Source organism: Sarcophilus harrisii, chromosome 3 (assembly GCF_902635505.1).
Source record: "Sarcophilus harrisii chromosome 3, mSarHar1.11, whole genome shotgun sequence".
Lineage (NCBI taxonomy): Eukaryota > Metazoa > Chordata > Mammalia > Dasyuromorphia > Dasyuridae > Sarcophilus > Sarcophilus harrisii.
In genome coordinates this window covers 404,289,636-404,311,802 of record NC_045428.1, presented here as the reverse complement: position 1 = coordinate 404,311,802, position 22,167 = coordinate 404,289,636, and the positions used below count along the sequence as shown (strand labels likewise).

General features: G+C 33.1%; 1 protein-coding gene across 6 annotated transcripts in view; it reads right to left on the bottom strand.

Moving 5' to 3' along the window:
• Positions 1-22,167, bottom strand: part of LRP2 (LDL receptor related protein 2) — a 233,801-nt gene that overhangs the window by 134,745 nt on the left and 76,889 nt on the right. For all 6 annotated transcript variants that reach the window (XM_023499266.2, XM_023499267.2, XM_031960509.1 and 3 more), the window contains exons 10-18: positions 19,768-19,896; positions 18,870-19,039; positions 15,084-15,307; positions 12,949-13,155; positions 9,787-9,989; positions 7,634-7,774; positions 5,651-5,854; positions 2,097-2,289; positions 281-406 (exon numbers count right to left, since the gene is read on the bottom strand). In XM_023499266.2, coding sequence (XP_023355034.1) covers positions 281-406; positions 2,097-2,289; positions 5,651-5,854; positions 7,634-7,774; positions 9,787-9,989; positions 12,949-13,155; positions 15,084-15,307; positions 18,870-19,039; positions 19,768-19,896 — 1,597 coding nt within the window. The remainder of the gene's footprint in view (positions 1-280; positions 407-2,096; positions 2,290-5,650; positions 5,855-7,633; positions 7,775-9,786; positions 9,990-12,948; positions 13,156-15,083; positions 15,308-18,869; positions 19,040-19,767; positions 19,897-22,167) is intronic.

Below are 22,167 nucleotides of genomic sequence, written 5' to 3'. Positions count from 1 at the left end.
TAACTGACTTTAGAACATAAAAGGCATTTAATAAGTGCTAGTTGATTAACCTCTCTTCCACATTTCAGTAACATGTATATGATTTAAATGTAGGTATAGGTAAAACTGTAGTTAAGAGATAATATTTATATTTTGTTTTTAAGTAGTTTTGTCCATTCTCCTAACTATTCTAACAAATACCAACATCCTACCAGATATCATTTCAAGTTCATGTCTTCCTTTTAGCATCACCCCCAAAATCCCTCATATCACATTCTACACCTGAAACTCAGTAACTTACCCCCAGTCTAATGCCAAACCATTAGGCCATCCAAGAGTGGTATTCACTATTGGCACTGAATGAGATCCATCACTCCAGGCTCTCATAATTTTAGCAGGACGGTACCAGTCTGTCCAGAATATATACCTAAAATATGGGGATATGAATGAAGAACATTGACTCAAGAACATAAAAAATGTGCACCAACCCTAAGTCAAGTAGAGTTTCCCTAAATTCTGATTTATTTTCTCTACACAAAACTGAACTTTTAAGTTATCTCCATGAATTAACTAGTGATATAACTGAATACAAAATACAGCTATCAAAATGTGACCAACACCATTTTTTAAAAAAGGAGAGGGGATAAAATATGCTAACACATTCATATATTCATATGCATATTATTAAGATATGCATACAAAAAATAGAAGTTATTTGTGTGTAAGAAAATAATATTAAATGTAGGAGGATATATGCGCATGTACACATATGCACATAGATAATTAATGCACAAAGTTCTAAAATGATCTTAATTATCTTTTATCTGGACCTATGAGAGAAAGAGTTTTGAAATCAGAAAGATCACAATTTGAGAACTACCATTAACATGCACCGGCTCTGTGACCCTAGGAATTTCTAAACACTCGTATTGTTCAACAGTATCAGACTTGAATAGAACCTAGGCCACTAAACCATATGAAAGGATGCCTGAAGCAATATAGTGACTTTTTAAACTACATGTTTACATTATCTATGTTCTATTGTATTATTTATTTATTTGTTGAATATTTCCCAATTACATTTTGGTGTAGTTTGGTAGCAACCAAAGTGTTGCAGTCCCTTGAACCCTATTTTTGAAAACTCTACAGTAAAGGGAGCTTCCTCACTGAAATTCCCTTATAAATGAAGTGATTTTAGGTATATCAAAGAAAATACATGAGAATAAATAAGATAACTTTTCAAAACTGGGAATCATAATTTAAGTTTGTTAACAAATTCCTGGGGTGAACACATATTTAGTATGGAAGTTAATAAAGTTCCTCACTAATAAAGACACTATTTTTAAAGATTTCTCAAACAATTTTATAAAGACAAAGCTAAAACAGCTAAACAAAATTAGCAAGATTTGATTTGCATGATTTTAGTATTCATGGTCAGTCTCTCACCACAATGAAGTACATAAGGGATACTAGCCTCTCTTTTCATCATACCATTCAAAACAAAACTATATTTCTTGCAGTTAATTGTTCTGAAAATACAACTAAGCTTTTCATCATGTTCGCATTTGGTAATGTAAGTCCTGAAAAGGAACATTGTAAACTGCTCTGTCTTAACTTGTCTGACATTATAGAATACATAATAGTAAAATACATGGAACTTTATCTGGGGTCTAAGAGATTTTTAGAAAATATAGATCCTACTGAATTAACAGGCAAGTTTTGCTTAACTTTATATCAATACATTAAAACAGGAACAGAATCTAGGCCTTTAAAGATAATTCCATTGGATATTCCTTCACTATAGAATCTATTTTACCTTGTGCAAAAGCACAATTCTGCAATTATGACAATCATGAGGGAATAAAAGGAAAATAAATTAGGAAATATGAAACTTGAAGGAATTTTGTAAAAGGTAGATAAAGTGATTAGTTTCATTTAGTCTTGTAGAGATAAAATTAAAAGCTATTTGGATTCAAAGAATACAATCTTATATTAGCAAACCAACAAACCAAATGCCCAAAAGCATCATTTTTCAATGATTGTAGACTTAGAATACCCAGGACCTAGAGTACCAAGTTCTTAAAAAAGAAAATACAAGTAGGCACATATTTACTTACCCAATAACTGGATGGACTACTATTGATCGTGGATTGTTTAAGTTCTGAACTATTGCTCGTCTTGATTTATCCACTAATCTCATGACACTGATACTCCTGTATCTGGGATCTGTCCAATAAAGATTCTTTGAAATCCAATCAAAAGCTAAATCTTCAACACTTTCCACCCTATTGGCTGTGATTATTTCTCTTCCTAAGAGTTAAAAAACATATATGTTTTCTTTATTTATTTATATACATATATATGTATGTATGTATATATATATACATATGACTTTAAAATCTTTCACTTGTGTTTAAATAAAGGCATTATGTATAGTTAAAGCATGGTTCAGCAATCATGTAAAAAGAATTTTTTAATACTATTAATACTATACAGAAATGAAGGGAAGAAATTAGAAAAACAGAAACAAATAATTTTTTAATTAAAGATAATATAATTAGTTTTAATTAATTTTATAGTGATAAAAATTAAAAGCCATTTGGATTCACAGAATATAATCTTATATTCACAAATAATAACATTATGCAAATAAAATACCAAACTACTCCTGAGAGTTTTAGATCTCAAAGGGAAAATATAAGCCTAATAAATTAAGAGCTCACATTGCTTTAGTCTATCTCTACCCTTCCTCCCTCAACCTTCCATCAGACAAGTTTTTTTCATTGGAAAAGATCTGAATATGTGATATGTATTTTCACTCATTTATGAAAATCATCCTTAGATAGCCTTGGTGATCTGGTACTGCCCAGCACGAGTTGTGGGGGTTGCTCACAGGTATTAACTCCCAAACTCTTAACTCGAGTCATCCATATTGACAGCATTGCCAAGTTTTTCAAAAAATTAGCAAATATTCCACAACACAGACCTCAGAATCAGATGTGGGAAGAAGAAAAAATATTTTTCCTTTCTTTGCAACTTTTTCAATTCTTTTTCACCTGTTTAAAGATCTACATCAGGGAAATTCATCTGATTATAGATTTAGATATTATTTATTGCTAGCTGCCTCATTGGGGGAATTCCTAAATCAATGAGATCATAGATTCATTTAAGTAATTGAGAGTACACATACCTATGTACATATATATACATATGTGTGACAGTTAAATGGTACAGTAGATAGAATGACTCATCTTCTTGAGTTCAAATCTGGCCTCAAATGCTTACTATATGATTCTAGGCAAGTCACTTAACTCAGTTTGCCTTAGTTTCCTCATCTAGAAAATGAGCTGGAGAAGGAAATGTAAACTACCCAGTATCTTTGCTAAGAAAATCCCAAAATGGGTCATGAAGAGTCAGATATGACCAAAACAACCAAACAAAAAGACAGATAGGCAGATAGATAGATTCTTATACTACATAATTTCAAGTATTTGGAATTTCTCTTCAGAAATTCAAAAGAGAACTAGGCAATTAGATAGCCCAGTAGATAGAACGCAAGATTGGGAATCAAGAGAGTTCAAATCCTGTCTAATAGATGTGACCCTGGGCACAATTAGTTTTCACTGTGCTTCAGTTTCCTTGTCTTTAAAGTAAAGATAATAATAATACCTACCTCAAAAGATTTTTGTAAAGATTAAATATGTTAAATATGTGAAGTGCTTTACAAACTTCAGTTACATAAATGCTAGCTAACTCTGGGGTGTTCTCAAACAAAATACATGACTCTCAGAAAAAATAATCTCTTCTATTCAGGAAAGTAAAAAAAGAAAAAAAATGAAAATGAGATAAATGAAAAAGAACCAGTTATAAATCTTCCCTGTACAACTAGTTGACAAGACGCAAATTGGTGCCAGAAAATAGATCATTTTATAGTATAGAGGTAATACAATTAAGAATACTTAAGTAAATCAATTCTAGTCTCTTTTTATGTACTTAGGTCACATGATTGAGACTGAGGGCACTTTAAATGTAATTTTCATTCCATTACAGACTTTGTACATAACTTAATCTTCGCAGGAGTCCATATCTTATCAGGAATACAAGACCTTTATAGATCCCACCTATTTAAGTAGAGTCCAACAGTCAAAAAACATGTGTTATTGCCTACTTTTTGTGAGGTATGCACTGGGTGCACAAAGCTCACAACCTAATAGGCTAAGGTAATGAATGACTGGAACTAATTTGAAAAAAAATTTAAATGCCCAACAGATTTCAAGTCAATGTTGGGTTGGTTTGGGGTTTGTTTGCTTGTTTTTTGGAGGGGGAAAGGAGTCTAATCTAATTGTATTATGAGTTTCTTGAAAGCACAGATTGGTTTTGCATTTCTTTGTATCTCTAGCTCTTAATGAAATTCTTGTCACAGAATAGGTATTTAATAAATGCTTATTGATTTGACTTGACTTTTTTGTATCTTTTATTCTGATTTTTGAGTATTCCAGAAGACTGATGGAGCAAGTTGAGATTATAATAAGGATTATGAGACGAGGAAGTAGCGGGAATCTAGAGCTATGACTCTATACAATAGTTACAATCGTTTATCTGTTTTAATAGAAAGTAGTTACCATCCATTCTTTATGGTATTATTTTGTATACTAGTGTTAATGTTGAAGAGATTGATTTGGTTTGAACATGATTTCATCAATGTGAACAACTTCAAGAGTAGAAATTTCTTTTATCGATGCATGTAATATGTGCAATTTATGATCACAAAGAATTATCTGAGAAGTCAAGTGACTTATCTAAAATCATACAGCTAGTCAGTGTCCAAGGCAACACTTGAAGTTCCTAACTACAAAGTCAGTCCTCTTATCCACCAAACTGTCCATGCAAGAGACTAGGAAATCTAAACTGCTTTTCTGCAACAGTTTCTTGCAGCTGAGTTTCATCAGGGCTACCTAAGCATGATAAAATCATTCTCTAGTTCTCTCAAGCAAGAAATGTATATATGCTTATGTGAAGACACAGTAACTTTATATTTGATATTTGATGAATGCTAATCACTTTAAGATTTACAAAGTACTTTACTTAGATGACTTTTGTTATCTAATATTCTTACAACAACTTCATGAGTTAGCTAATAACATTTATTATCTCCCTTTTACAGATGAAAAAACTAGATATCAAAGAGGGAAAGTAAGCTGCCCAATCCAGAGCTAGTATATACCATAAACAGCTCTTCAAGTCTACTGCTCTTTTTACTACTCCATGTTTTTGCTAGAGTATATTGGTTAATCCAACCATCTTGTATAATGATAATTAATAATGATAATATGTACATATATTACCTTTTTTCAGAAAATTTGAATACAATCAAATGTATTTAAAACCAAAATTAGATTTAAAATAATTTATTATATTATGACTCCAAAGGCTTACATGCCAAATAACAGAGAGCTTATTGCATTTTATGTAAATGAATACTTTATTATTCATTATATTTTTGTTTGTTTTAATTAGTGCAGCTATTGATGCTTTTCTCTTGGTCAAATTCCATTTTACTAAAGATATTAGAGTATCAGGCTAAGTAAATCAAAGCTTATTAACTTAGTTACTATAAAATTTCTCTAGCTAAAATATTTCAGAGAACTTAAAGAAATTGATTATATCCTACCTGTGCCATCAATTTTTTGTTTGTAAATAATATCCTTAGTTGTATCAGAAAAAAAAATAGTGTCTTCCTGTGCATAAAAATCAATTCCAACAAAGTAGGAAGGGCTCCCTGTCACTGGAATGATGACATCTTCCTGGGTAGAGAGGTTGAATGGGATCCCACGCACTGCCAACTGGGATGAAAAGAGCAGAAACTGCCGCACAGCTACAAAGATTATTTAAAAAAAAAAAGTTTAATTTTTCAATGGCATCTTCAACATAAAAATAATTCCCAAATAAATGAATATACATTTAGTGTCTTTTCCATAATTTTCATGTTAGTGTGAAAATCAAAATTAATTTGAATAGAAAATAGTTGGAAAGAAGGGAAAAAAGAAAGGAAAAGCAGGAAACAAGACATTAGCAGTAAAATATAACAGTATGTGGTCAAAGGGTTTCAGACATAGATTTAAATTAATGTGACAGTGTTAGAAAAACAAAGGAACAAAGGAAAAGGAAAAGGAACCAGCTAGGAAGAAGATATATTTCCCACCTGCCATTTCTTCCTATGAAGTCTCTATTTGAAACATCTTTTAGAAAGGATTCTACTGCTATGTTACATGAATATAGCCATTCAGGAGTTCCATGAAATTCCCCAGGAATCTCATCAAAAACCATCTGTAAAATCCATTTCTCAGCACATTTTTTCTAGTTGTCCTCTGTGAAGGCCCCCATGCCAGAAACTGCACTGAGATATTGAGCATCAACAATAGCAGCAAGAAAAAGAATTGAAGAAATGGAAAATGTGGCAAGTCATTAAATAAAAGCTTTTTTAACCTGGGGATAAAAGAAAAAGGTAGCATAAAACAGGAAGACAGAAGAAAAGAGGCAGAAAAAAAGGAATGCTGGGTTTAGGGCAGGAGATGCAATTTATAGTCAGTGGGACAAAATTAGAGAGAGAGAAAGAGAATAAGAATTAAAAAGGTAAGTAGTTCAGCACCTAATTTTAAGGATATTACAAACATTTTTATTTGAATCCAAAAATACTCGACATATCGGCTGAGCTATCTGAGGACAATTAAAATGAAGCCCAGTCTTCCACCATGGGGCAGGAGTAACAGGCCCTAAATTTTAGGATCTGTCAAGGTAGCAATAAAGCCAAAAATCACAATTGGCAACTACAAAGGGAATCTCTGGAGTGAAAATTGATAAAATAAATAATTAAATTGAAAGGATGTATGTTTTGTTTTAAAGGAGCAAAGGCTTTGAAAGGCCTTAATTAGGTAAAAATTTATCCAGTTTTCCAAGAAATATCATTAATTGATTAAGAGAAGCTATTAAAAATGTAGAGAAGAACTTTTTGAGGTAAAGTTAAGATGGATAGTGAGAAGGGACCACTAAATTCGAGGTTAAGCTAATTAGAGAGAAGAACCTCAACTTAAAACATTCAGAATTTCATTTTTGCATTATTCATAGCAAGTTTTTCTTTTTAAATCCAAGAGGGAAGTCCATGAAGGGGTATAACATGTCATCAGAAAGAACTAGAGAGTTAAGAGGGGAAGCAAAATTAAAGTCTAAAATAACTGGAGTAAATAGGAAACCCAACAAGGTAGAAACCCACACTTTAAACTCTACTAACAGCAACAATTATTATCTCCTAAAGGCCCACAGTGCACCTGGCTTACTATAGTCTATAAAGATCATATTGAGTTCTAGAAAGAAAAAAGGAAGAAAGAAACAAAGAAGGAAAGAAGGAAGGAAGGAAGGAAGGAAGGAAGGAAGGAAGGAAGGAAGGAAGGAAGGAAGGAAGGAAGGAAGGAAGGAAGGAGGGAAAAGCCACAGAGAGAGAGAGAAACAGAGAGACAGAGACAAAGAAGCAAAGGAAAACCATTCTAGCCAAAAAAAAAAAAAAAAATGTCATCTGATAGGTAGGAAAGAGCATGGACACATGGAGCATTTTAGTGTTTTAGCTGATTGATAAGACCAGCCATAACATTTTTCTTACCAATGCAACGTCTTCCGTCAGGATGTAAGTCAAATCCCAGGATGCATTTGCAACGGTAGCCCAAGCCATCATTATCAGTTCTATGACTAAGGACACACACCTGGTCACATCCTCCATTGTTATTCCCACAAGGATTCCTTACTAGAAGGCGAAGTTAGATATGATTAGTTACCAAGTATTCTCCTGTCATTAATATTTTTATTTTTATATTTTCCCCAAAACTCAATTAAATACAATTCAGCAGTCATTAAGTTTTTTTAAACTACCCTTATGTGCAACTCTCTAAACAGAGCCAGAGATACAAAGAAATAAAACAAAACTTAATTTTAAAAGATTACTTGTTTTCTTCCTAAAAACTAAAGTTAAATTTTCTGCACCTAAATATGAATCATGACTTTGAAAGAAAGTAAAGGATTTTAATAAACATCCCACAATTTATATATCCAAATTAATATTGTCCCTTTCAAAATACCAGGTAATACCTCAGGAGGTATTATATCATTACTTCAGCTACTTCACAACTCTGCCAAATTGTTTTCAAAGGTTTACTTAGAAATTTTTTGCTTTTAAGATATGTGGTACTTTCTTCTGAATCTCTTATAAGAAAATCTTAGAGGGTGAATTTGACTTGTAAAAATATCCATGGAGAGAGAGAGAGAGAGAGAGAGAGAGAGAGAGAGAGAGAGAGAGAGAGAGAGAAACAAGAAAATATCCACAGGTCATTCAAATCTAAGTCTGGTAAATAAAGTGATCAACCTGATAACAGCATTTATAGTTAAAACAATGGCATTGTGAAAATTGATCATTACATTCTCTCTTGGAGACAGCTTGGTAGAGCAGTGAATAGAGCACTGGACCTGGTAGCAGGAAAAACATAACCACAGAGACATGCTAGTTGTGTAGCCCTGGGCAAATCACTTAATCTCAACCTCAGTTTCCTCAGCTGTAAAATGGGTATGGTAATAATAGCGTCTATCTTACAGGCTTCCTATGTAAATCAAATAAGAAATTTTAAAAGTTTTTCCTGATATACAATAGGTGCTTAATAAATGTTTGTTTCCTTCTTTCTCCTGTTCTTCCCTATGAAACTCTGAAAGAAATTCCAAACAGCAGCTTCAAAAACTTTTCAGCAACAGCAGAACTATGTAAAAAGTATTTGGTATCTCATGTGACCTTTTTCAGGCGTAATTCTAAGGGTCTAAATTTCAATATCTTTGCTTTTTAAAAATCTGTTCCATTCATTCCTATAAAGTTCTTCCTTGTTCAATTAAGAAAAAAATCTTAGAAAGATAATTTAAAATAAAATTTGTCTTTTTCTAAATCATCATTTACATTATTAAAAGTCCTTTTTATTTTCTCAATAGCCTATTTAAGCCATAAACAGAATAGAAAAACTATGTGTATGCACATATATATACATATATAAAATTCTATTTTATATGTGTGTGTAGTAGATGCACATATAATGAGATATCCTGAAAGCTCAACTAAAAGTCATATAACCTAGGCAAGGATTGCTATAAGTAAGTTTCCCATATGTGACATCATGAACCTGGAATATCCTCCCTTCAAACCTATTTCACAGAATCCCTACTTCATAGCTCAAATCAAGTGACATCTCCTACAGGATGTCTATCTTTATTGTTTCCTCCTTCCTTCCCTGTCTTCCCAATTGCTAGTGATTTCTCTTACCCAACAAAATTTTACTAGTATCCATTTCATATATGTTTTCCATTTACTTTTTTGCATGGATATTGTTCCCACTTTTAGAATGAATCTAGCAGATAAACCTAGCATTAAAAAATCAATCTAAAATACTACTTTCCTTTGTAAAATGAAAAGACAGGATCATAAATAGTAAATGCTATGACTGGAGACCCATTGACAAGTGATTTAGAAGTACCATATTCAATGGAGGAAAGATTATAGTTCACATGTTGGCTCCTCTTAGAATACTCATTCATTATCAGCAGTGTTGTCTTCAAATAACAAAGACAATAATTAGGCACTTTTTGGTCTCTAGGTCACCCAACATTATAAGCATCATAAATTACATAGTATCATTTACTAAAAACCTCCATAAGCTTACAAATAAATTTTTTAAACTATTTCCAGTAACAAACATCCCATTTTTTCATTCCATTTAGGCTTACCATAGGGCTGTCTGAGAGCATGGTAAATGGTCACTCCATAGGGCCTCAAGGAGGACTGGTAGATAATCTGTGGATTGGATTCTGAAAATTTATTCGCCTTCATCACTGCTAATCTTGTCCAATCCGTAAAGAACACATTGTGTTCAAACAGACTTATTCCATAGGGATGAGGAATTATGGCTCCCCCATGAGCAATTGTCTTCCTGTTATAAAAGATACAATATATATTTATTCATTAAAGATGTATTAAATTCAAGACATTTGTTAATTTTTAAATACATAAATTAATAGAAAATATATTCAATGAATAATATCTAAACCCTGGCAAAAAACAGGCTATATAACAACTCACATTTACATATATATTGACATTTTTAAAGCTTTTTAAATACATTATCTTCTTTGATGCAACACTCTAAATAGATTGAATTAATATGTCTACTCTCTTTTTATAGATAAGGAAGATTAAATGATTTGGTCAAAGTCATATGATTAATAAGAATTAAGATATGAATGCAGTACTCTGACTCCCAGTCTAAGGTTTTATTCACTTGTTTGGTCTGTGCCATACATGCATTTCCATACATAGATTCATGGTCTCCTCCAATATCAATGACTGTCCCTGCTCAACTACTTAATCAAGGAAATCAAATAGTAGGCCTTAGATGAAAGAATAATATTTTCAGCATCAATAAGGTAGGAGAAAACTGGAAGATGAAAATGATTTTTAATGCCTTTAGGTAGTTGGGAAAGTTAAGTGGTACAGTGGATAGTGTCAATCTTGGAGTCAGGAAGACTTCTCTTCCTGAGATCAAATGTAGCCTCAGACACTTAGCTGTGTGACTTTGAGCAAGTCACTTCACCTTATTTGCTTCAGTCTCCTAATCTGTAAAATGAACTGGGAAAGGAAATGACAAACTTCTCCAATATCTTTGTCGAGAAAACCCCAACTGGGGTCACAAAGTCAGATATAACTAAAAATGACTGAACAACAACAAATAAGTAGTTGAAATTTTTAGAGGAAAAAAATTTCACAAGCAAAGCAGGATGGCTTGATAAAATTCAAAACTGATGTGGACAACATAAAAAAGTATAATCAAAAGTTGTTAAGAGGCTTAAAGTAATTAATATAAAAAGAAACCTGGGACAGCTGAATAGAACACCAGCCCTGACGTCAGGAGGACTTTAATTCAAATTCAGCCTCAGACACTTAACACTAGCTGTGTGACAGTGGGCAAGTTACTTAACCCAATTGCTGCACCAAAAATAATAATGACAAAAAAAAACAAAAATATTTAGAATATAACTGTTTTCACATAAGATTTTTGATTGAGAATTTCAGTTCATTTTATGGAACAATTGTTATGTCTTTTTTTCAATGAACTACAAGGTTATTTTTTAAAAACGATTTAAGTCAGTTACAGTTAAATCAAAGTTAAGAAATATAGAAAAGGCATGACAAGGGCATCTTAAGATGAAAAGAGAAAAGTTGGGTTTGTTGTGACAGGGACTAAATTAGAATTCTGGGTCTGTGCCTAATAATAAGCTGAGCTTCCTAATTCCTGAGCTTCTTATCTGTAATAGGAAAGGGTTGAATTATATCATCTCTGAGCTCCATTTTTCATCTCTGGTCCTGAGAACTGAGGCTTAATGAGAAAAACAAGATAGATGAAAATCTTTGGGGATAAGAAATATCAGCTCTAAGTATCTTTTGATAGCTAAGTGATGCAGCAGATAGAGCAATAAGCCTTGAAATCAGGAGGACCTGAGTTCAAATCCAGCCTCCAATACTTAACACTTACTAGTTGTGTAACCCTGGACAAGTCATTTAATCTCAACTACCTTATCAAAAAAAGAAAGAAAGAAAGAAAGAAATATGCACAGGATAATCTTTTTCATGTGTATTTTGTCCAAAAAGAAAGGATTTTGAGACAAAAAAGCAAAACCAGTTTAAACTTAAAAGTTTAGGAACAAGGAAGAGGTTTTTTTTTTTTTTTTTTTTTTTTTAATACTAAGTTGAAAATGTCCAGGGAAGTGAAAAAAAAAAAGCCTAAACCATTAGTTAAAGTGACACCTTAAATATTTTAGAAGGATACATTTAGATACATTCAATGTTTCAGGAGCTCCTATGTCAATGATAAAGATGTTTCCTCTCTCAAACCCCTGATTTCTCTGATCTAGCCGCTAGCAGAGCAAGGTTTACTGGTGACCTTGAGCACCAGTGTGAGATTACTTCACAGGCAAAATACCATTTACATCCAAGCAAAAGGCTTTTTATGTTTTCCAAACCTGTGACCTTAGAACAAAATACTTAAGTGGCATAAACAACTAGTTGACAAATGAAGAATACAAAAGCTATCCTATTAGTATGTTAGAACATGCTATTAGTAGCAAGAATTCTGAAAAATACACTTGGAAACATTAATTTTGAAAGGTGAGTTAGATATTTGTGGTTTTTTGTAGAGGCAAACAAAAGAAAAAATAAATAAAACAATAAAAAAGAATGTTAGCCAACATATTTTTAGGGTCCTGGAAAAGAATTTTTTCATTGTCTAGGAAGAAAAGAAATATTAAATACAGTTTGGGGAGTACAAAGAGAGGGTCTATACTATTATTAATCTTAACTTTACAACTAGTTCTAATGCAAACATTCTAAAGAAAAGAACAAAGGAAGTATGCTATATTTTCCATTCAAATGTTGTCACTTGTGTTTCATATTTGAGGACTCTAAATCAAAAGTCAGCCCTTGAATCAAGGACATATAATAGGATATATAGGTTCAGGATTTCCTGAACCTCAAAAATTTTAAACAAATATGAAGATTCTAGGAGCAGAATAAATAGGCGGGGAGGGGAAAAGCAGAAGAAAAATAAAATAAAAAGATTATTTAGAACTAACCATAAGAGGCATTAAAAAGAAAAAGGGTCAAGTAGGAATGCCAATAAAATATATGTCCTAGGTATAGATGGGTAAAATCAAAGCCTAAATGCAGTAGGTGGTATGCATGATTTACAGTTTCAGTGTAGGTTACTTCATACAAATGCAATTATAAAGGCAACCAACTGAGCAATATTTTAATTTTGTGATTTTCCTGCCTTGTCTTTTCCTCTGTTACCTGCATTCACCCCCATGTGTAAAGTCATTTTAAAAAAGCATTCCAACCTTTGAAGTCCATCATAAGTTACAGTCTCGATGTAATCAAACCGGCAGTCGACCCAGTAAACTCGCTTTGATATAATATCCAGAGTTATCCCAGCAGGCCATCCCAGCTTTGTTTTTATCAAATCTTGACGGTTGGTGCCATCCATGAAGGCCCTTTCCACCTTAGGGTCCCCAGAAAGACTATCCCAGTCTGAGAAAAATAAATAACTACAAAGAAAAAAAGATAAAAGAAACTGTTTTACAGGCTTACATAGAAAGTGTGTTTCCTAGGGAATTCTCATATCATTTTATCATCCTTAACATGTTCTGAAAGGCTGGTTTTATTGCATAGTGCATCTAAAGACTGTTGAGAATTTTTTCCCAGGAAACAAGAGGGTTCAAGATCTAAAGCAGTAGAGCAAAGAATGTATCAGAATAACAGAAACAGTGAGGAGTTAATCAGAAAAGACAATTCCTCTGGTCCAACTGTGGAAATACACAAATCTGTTAGGCTATTCCCAGGTATAGCAATCATATACAATTAACTACATTTTCTCCACACTTTCTATGTTGCAACCTAGAATTCCCCTTTTTTACTGAGAAAACCAGCACTTCATAAAGTACAGTAGGTGATTTTTTTTTGCCTCAATATAGCATCCTAGAGAACATTTTCCTTCTGTCTTGAATATTGTCCAACATTATAACTCAGAAATTAAACTATCAACACCATACCCACCACAAATGGAAAAGAGTACTTTAATTGATCTTGTTATTGAATAGTAAAGCCCCATGAGAGAGAAAAGTGTCCTATGTGGAGATTTCATTTGCAGAAATTAGGAACAATTTGAACTTTAAAACTTTACAATATATCACCTTTCCTGAGTTTGTTCACTACCATGAAAATGATTGGAATATAAAACATTTGCTGTTAATCTATCAAATAGAATCTATCTTAATTAGGTATTAAAATATGGTGCCATCATTTATGACAATGATATATTCATGTTAGAAATCATTTCACATAATATTTATCAGTAATATTAAGCATGATTTCAGATACAATACTAATTTGATTCTACAGTACTCTCAATGTGTTCTCTCAAAAAGTATTTATCCCAAAGAGGTGAAATACTATTCTTAGAGTGCTTACTATATATATATCTTTGTTCACATATGACTTTTCAAAGGGCCTGATAGTCAAATTCAGTCAAATATTTTCAATTTAACTATTAAATAATCATAATATAAATCAATCCCCTAAAAGCCTGCACCAAAAAGAAATTAGGCAGCAGGGTAATAGAAACTAATGCTAAGGGCCAAAGAGAATTGAATATAGTCTTCTAGTTTTTTCAAGTATATAGTATTTGTGCAAATATGTGTATAGTGAGAATTAAATAAGTGTTCATTTGTCTTACACAAAGGCTTGTGTTTTTTTTAGTAACTGGTCAACAATATATGGCAGCAAGGATGTCTTTTAGGTTAAAAGGAAATATCCTCAGGTAGAATAAAATGAATATTTTCAGGCTAAGTACAACTTTTGCAAAACTAAGGATTTGTGAAAAATGTTTGCAACCTGGATTGTCACACTCCAACATACCAATCCAGTTACTCTCTTTATCTGCCATATAATGCCAAAATTTTTGTTAATTATGAGAAGAAACAGAGGCTATTTTTACAATCAGGAATAGATAATGAGGGGTAAATGCTGGCAATAAAGACTTATTTTGGGTCTTTCCTAGAGGGGAAAGATTGAAAATGTCTTTTTTTTTGCACCGGAATGAATAAAAAACCAGATGAAGCCATTATGTTTAGACTGATTCAATTAATATAAATAAAACAAATATTTATCAAGCAACTACTGTGTCCAAAACATCATGGTAGGTCCTTAGGAAGGATATTTAAAGAATAGTTCCTCTTCTCTAGAAATATACAGTATTGATTCCTCTAATTTTGAAAGAATCTAAAATTACAGGCTGAAAATATTAGAATGTGTTTTCTAAATTTTCCAATGCAATACCCATTAATGTTTTTCTTTTCTGTTCTTTCTTCAAACTATATCCCAATTCTGCATTTATTGAAATCTCATTGAATTAAGTCGGCTGAGGGAAAAATAAGACTAAAAATATAGACTTTGAAGTTATACCTATGCAACTTACCCAACAGTTGGATCAAGGGCAATTCCCCTAGGATTTCCCAAATTTTCTGTAATAAGGGTGACCCTATTGGTCCCATCCAAATTCACCATGTCTATTCGATTGACGCTGGTCTCTACTACATAGAGTTTATTATTAACCCAATCGACAGCTAGGTTCTCAGGTGTGTCAACAGAAACATTCAGAACTTCCTGGATATTTGCACCATCAATGCCAACTGAAAAAACCTGCAAGAAAAACATGAGTTCTTTTTTTTTTTAATTTAGTTTTATTTTTATTCTGAATTTAATAATCATCATAAAATAGGCTATTTCATATATATATATATATATAGAGAGAGAGAGAGAGAGAGAGAGAGAGAGAGAGAGAGAGAACAGAAAACAAAGAATGTATATGATTATGTGAATCTCAGTTATGTACATCTTCCTTTCTTTTTTTTTCACTATACAATTGAACTGTCCTGCTTGTCTGTAATTGTTTCTGTACTTCTTTTATTTCTTTTTAAAATGCTTCAATGACGTCTTTTTCTTTTGGGGAGGGAGGGAAAGCCCTATCCTTAAATTCCTTCACTCTCTTACCTCCTACATGTAGGGGGGGAAAAGACAAAACCCTTGTAAAGCAAATTTCCACATTGTCAAAAAAAAATGCATGTTTTATTCTGAATCTTGAATCTGTCACCTCTTGGTCAGAAGGTGGGTACCTGGCTTTTTCACTGCTCTTTTGGAATTATGGTTGATCATTGCACTGATAAGCCTTTTAAAGTTCCTCTTTATAATGTTGTCATATAAATTATTCTCCTAGTTCTGCTCATTTCACCCTACATCATCTCATACAAGTTTTTCTGGGCTTCTGTGAAACCATCTCTTTCATGATCTCTTATGGCACAATACTATTCCATTACATTCTTATTCCATAACTTGTCTTAACTATTCCACATTTAATAGACAATCCCTGAGTTTTTAGTTTTTTGTTCTAAAGAACTCTTCTCCTTTGAAGAACAGCTAACCATAAGATCCATGTCATTCAGTGTCTTGAGAGACAGAACATTCTTTTAGCAAAAAAAGCATTCATATGAACCTGAAATTCAACAAAATTCTGTGGTTTCATAATTGTACTACATTGAACTTAACTGTCAAGAAAAGGAAAACAAATTATGTTTTAAAGAAGATCTAGACAAAAAGAAAAACTAAGAAAATCCTATCTTTACTTTTTTCAACACTTTTTAGATAACAAGGGATAAGAACATGATTCTAAAAAGCCAAACTAAAAGAATTTTGAACTTTTCTTACTGTTGTATTTTTACCACTGATTTCTACATCTAATATCTCATCATGGCATATAAATGACCCCGGGTTCTTAAAAACTGTGCCAGCAGAGAACAAAGCCTGGCAGGTTTTACCAAGCTGGAAAGAGTTCCAGTGCATGCCTGGCAAAGGAATATGTATCTCTCATCCAAGGACTTGCCTGGCAAACGGCAGAGTGCCTTGTTACCAGAAAGTTGGACACCAGGAATTTGTCTTTGGTTTTTTTTTCTTTGTTTTTCTGTTACAGTAATTCACAAAACCCATCCAAGATAGAGGAGACACACATATATACCAACTTAAGTATTAAAGCATTACTATTATATTATTTACAGAAAGCAGCCTCTCAACTGTCTTTGCTATACATCTAATAGGGAAATGTGCCCAATAATATCACTCTTCAGTTTTTGTGGAAACTAGTGAAGACATCTAAGAAATTCCAGCCTGGCTGTGCAAAGATACCTCTCAAAGAAAGGAATCATTTTTTTTAAAAAACTAATGGATAAGACTCCAGAGGAAAAAAAACAAAGATTAGACTTTAGAAAAGTTCTAGAAGTCCTACCCTCATAGAGATGAGAGGAAGTATAAGATATGCCTCTAGAAGAAATCAGGTCAAGAATTACAGTGACAAGTACACAGTGTTGGTGATTTTATGTCACTTCAGCAGTATCCAACACTTCATGACCCAATATGGGGTTTTCTTGGCAGAGATACTAGTTTGCCAATTCCTTCTCCAGTTCATTTTATAGATGAAGAAACTGAAGCAAACAGGGTTAAGTAATTTAGTCAGAGTCACACAGCTAGTAAGTGTCTATGGTTGGATTTGAACTCAGGAAAATAAGTCTTCCTGACTCCTGGCTCAGCACTATATCCACTGCACCACCAAGCTGCCCCAAGCACAATCAATAAATCAATAAATATTTGTTGAATTGAATTAAACATGCAGGACCATCAAGGTCGCCCTTGCCTAAGGAAAGAAGACATAAGAACTAAGACTGTAAATCACCACTTCCTACCAAAAAAAGTTTTGTGTTTATTTCAAGTAGTATATTTTGGTAAAAATAGGGGAAATATAAGTTTAGAATGAAAATGTGCTGGCTTGGAGACAATGAGTTAGCTTTCACTAGTCTTCAAACTAAACTTGAATGACCATTTGTCCAAGATGTTATAGATTCTTATGAATATATGTGTTGACTAGATGTCCACTAAAGGCCTTTCAAATTTGGAATTTCTGAGATTAATCTAGGCAAACCTCATCATTTCATAGAGAAGGAAACTATAGCCAAGTGATTTATTTATCCAAGACCACAAAGATACAAAATAATAAGGCAGGATTCAAATCCTGATTCCAGAATTAATATTCCTCTATGGCATAGTAGAAAGTAGAAGAAGTTTGAATCCTAGGTATCATTTAATATCTATGTGATATTAAGCATGGCACAGTCTCTGTGGACCTCATTTTCATCATTAGCAAAATGAGGGAGTCTGTTTTAAAATCCTTTAACAAATATCTATTGAATTTAATTCAACAGAGCTCCATTTCTGAATCCTATATTACCAAATTAGATGGCTTTGAGTACAGACCCAAGAATGAATCTTGTGCCAGCCATTCAAGGGCCAAACTCACCTATTCTAAAGAGGCTACTCACAAGAGAGTGGCCCAGTGGTAATGAATTGTTTCAATCACAATTCATGAATATTGTCTACTGAGGTAGAGAGAAGATGCAATCTACATCAGGGTGAGGAAAACTCCCACTAATGAAGTCATCATGGCTCCTTTACTTATTGAAGCAAATCAGAATTACAACTGGACTAGATTCTTCTCCTACAAATTCTAAGGAAGCTGTAATTACAATGTGTTGGAATTCTCTACTGGAAATAGGGGGAAATGACAAAGAGGAGAAAGAGACCTCCCCTATCTTTAAGGAGTTTCGCAAATTGATTTCTTAAAATCTCCGCCATCTTATTCAAAGTTGAAATTAAATCCAACTCATTTTCCAAATAAGACTATGTAACAAAATATTGGCTTGTTAAAGTAAATACTGTCAATATTTGTTATCCAATCCTCAATTCAAGTTGCATTTAGAAGATACAGGTGAAATCTGATTTTTATCATCCAGAAAAGCACAGCACCTTTTATATTTTAAGTGATCAAGTTTCAAAAAATTACAACTAAATATCTAACTAGTTTTGAAAGAATGTCTACTATTTCTCTACTATTTCTCTTAATTAGGCTCTTGGACTCCATTTCGAATAAAATTAAAAGTTGCTCAAGACTAATCCATATAATAGACTGCTTTGTTTAATGTATCACATGTAATAGTATAGCACAGAAAAGGTGGTGATTAACATAAAATATCTCAAGGGCCTTTTTTGTTAGAAAACAAAGGCACTGCCTGCACCCACTCTCAAAAATGAAAAGTTATCAACACATTCTGTTCTTGGTCCCACTCCGTTCTCAGGGCCCAGTCTTGAGATTTCTACTTACCTTATCTTGTACAGTGTCTGTCCAAAAGATTTTATGCAAGTAAAAATGAAAATCCACACCCACAGCCACTCCACGATTCTGAGATTGTACCAGAGTCCGGAAGCTCATTCCATGGATATCGCCAATTAACAAGTCCCGACCATTGGAGAAAATAAGAGATGCTACACCAGCTAAAAGAGGAAGGAGACAGAAATCATTTGTTGCATATATTAGGGAGAAATAAGTTTCTGACATTCTCGTGACTCTTTCTCCTTTTCAAAAGACTTTCTCATCTCCCATCTTGTCTTATCCTAAGTCACTATAAACCTCATAGGATAACTTGGTAATTCCCATTTTAGAAATGAAGAAACTTAGTCCCAGAAAGATAAAATGACTTCCCTATGGATTTGAGGAAAGCAGATTAAAAATCATGGGAGAAATTTTGTTCAAAATTATGTTTTGCTAGCTATTGGGGCGTTTGGGATAATGGACACCTCATTTATTTTATCTATTTCCATTGTTCTTTCAAGAGCTCCAAATGATGAAACCAACATCTGATGAGCCAAGAGCAAGGTCAGGACAAAAATCCCTAGATCCTAATCCAAGGATCTTCTCTATCATATAAGTTTTCTCAATCAATCAATAAACATCTACTAAGCATCTACCATGTACCAGACACTGTACCCTTAAGTACAAGGGACACATAAAGAAACAAAAGATAGTCCCTGCCCTTAAGAAGCTTACAGTCTAATGGGGGGTGATAACACAAAAACAAATATATACAAAGTAAGTTATATACAGGATAAATAAATAATTAACAGAATGAAGGTCAGAGTCATAGATAATTCACAAAGAGTATAATCAATATCTGAATAGTCAAAAGATGATGGCAGTTACATTTTCTCTGCCATTTACTTACAGGAAACATTGGCTCGACAATGCCGGTGTTGTTCCAGGACATAACCCTCCATACAATGACATTGATGATGGCCAATGCGATCTTCACAGATCTGATCACACACACCCCACATCTTGCAGTCATCAAAATCTATCATATGGAAAACACAAGTTTGTCATTTCATAGTATTTACCTGCAGAACCCTTAAAAATTTATACAGATGGAAATTTAGGAGCTGGAAAAAATTCATTCCATCAAAGGAATGTGGATATAATTACATAATAAAGAGTTTTCATGAGACGCAATAATATAAGGTAAGCCATCCATCAAACAGAAGAAAATATCATCTCATATGTGTTTTTCAAAGTGTTTTTTTTAAGTGAACACAAGGACAATTACTTTCCAAAATATAGAAGACTCATATTCAAGTAACACTGTATCTCTTAAATCAGTTCTAACATTTTTATATTTCTGTGAGGATTCTTCATTCCAAAATAAAGCAAAGCCTAAAACAAATCTATTTCTTAAATAAAGGGCATCATTTGATAAAGTTTCTAGTCAAAAATTAATTTTCCATAGCATTACAGAAAAGACCAAATATGAAAAATAATTTTACTAGTCATTCATAAATTAATTCAGCAAACATGTATCAGGTATGTATAATGTACAAGACACTGGTGATGCAAAAACAAAAGCAAAACAAATACAGCCTTGGCCATCAGAAGTCTTACCCATTCTACTATGACTCTAATTAATTTCTAATTTCCTGAGAACCTACTTTGTAGATAGAAATTGGACTAAGTTTTCTGGAGTTTACAAAAGAAAAGGAAATCAGAGCTCCTACATTCAAGGAATTTAAGATCTGATTGAGAAAATAAACTATAGACAATGAAACAATCACAGTACAAATCATAAATAAATATATGACACTCCAAGATAGGCTGGATGCCTAAATACTGAAAGAATACCAAGTATAGAAGTTGGAAAGACATCTTAAAGGGAGCAAATATTGAGATGAGAATTTCTTTAGAAAGAAAATCAAAGATTATTAATGGTCTAAGTCATTTTCCACCAGTGTGACATTCACAAACACAACAGGGAAAAGGAGAACTCTGTTGCTAGCCAGAAAATGTAAGATTATTCAGCTTATTGTGAACATTCTATTATTTTTATCCATGGATCTCAAACTTCATCTAATGACCAGGACAGCTAAATCTGTTTTACAGATGAGGGAACAAAAGCATGGAGGAACTAAAGGAACTAAATTTAGGAAGCATTATATCTCAAATGTATTCCTTAATTTATGGAGTGTTGTAGAGGGCCTGAACTTTGGAGAAGTATACTTGAAACAAGGTGATGAGTTGATGGTTCTCTAGTTCACATATATACTTAGTATGGTGATATAATGTTTCCTTTATTCACACATATTCAGTATGCTGTAATGATGTAATTGTAGTGAGGTATATAAGGGCTAAGAAGGACTGGAAATAAGACATTCTATCCTTGACCATCCTCCTGCTGGCTCTCTTGCCTCCTGCACTCCTCCACTAAGATCAAAACTGGTTCAGACTGGCAGACTGTCACAGATTATAGGAGGAGACTGGAAAAGATGCAGACTGAGACTAGATCAGACTGTGACAAGACTGTAAAAGAGATGTGAAGGAGACAATAAACACTCTAGACTCTATTCCTGACCATTCTCGTAATGTCTATCCTTCTGAGACCAAGGCCCATCCAGAGCACCTCCAGAAAGCTACCCCAAACATTACAAAGTGTGTCAGATTTCATTTGAAATCTTCTAAATATAATTTGAATAGACAATTGGAGAGTAGCAGTTAATAATATTTTACTTTTGAAAAAAAAGACAATATTTTTTCAGGCCAATTTGGAAAAGTCTTCTTTGGTTTACTTTCAACTCTAAGGGGAAAAAAAACAGTTTTTGTTTTGTTTTGTTTTTTGTAAAATGAACTTGCAAAGATACAGATTACAGTGTCTTATTGCACTCCTCTGCCATTTATTTCTCATTTGAATTTTAAAAATCTAATCCTTTACAATTTTAACTCACAAGAGTAGTGTTGAGGTACCCCAATCCATTTTTTAGACCTCAAATCACTGCTGTAACCTTCTGGAAACTCAAATCAACAACAAGAATTCATAATAGATCATAATAGATAATAGATCAGAAAGAGATAGGGGCCACCCCCTCTCTGTGCTGCTAAGCATGCTTATAATTGCCAAAATTTCTGCCAAAAGATTCGCTCCAGTTAAAAGGTAAGGGCGGGACATTCCAACAGAAATCCCCAGGTCATGACACCACCTGATTTTGAATACAAGAACCATGAGATTGACTGAGTGTTAAGAATCATTCTGGGAAGTATATTAGTAAGGAGAAGCTGCAGAAGATTGTGCAATATGACAAGG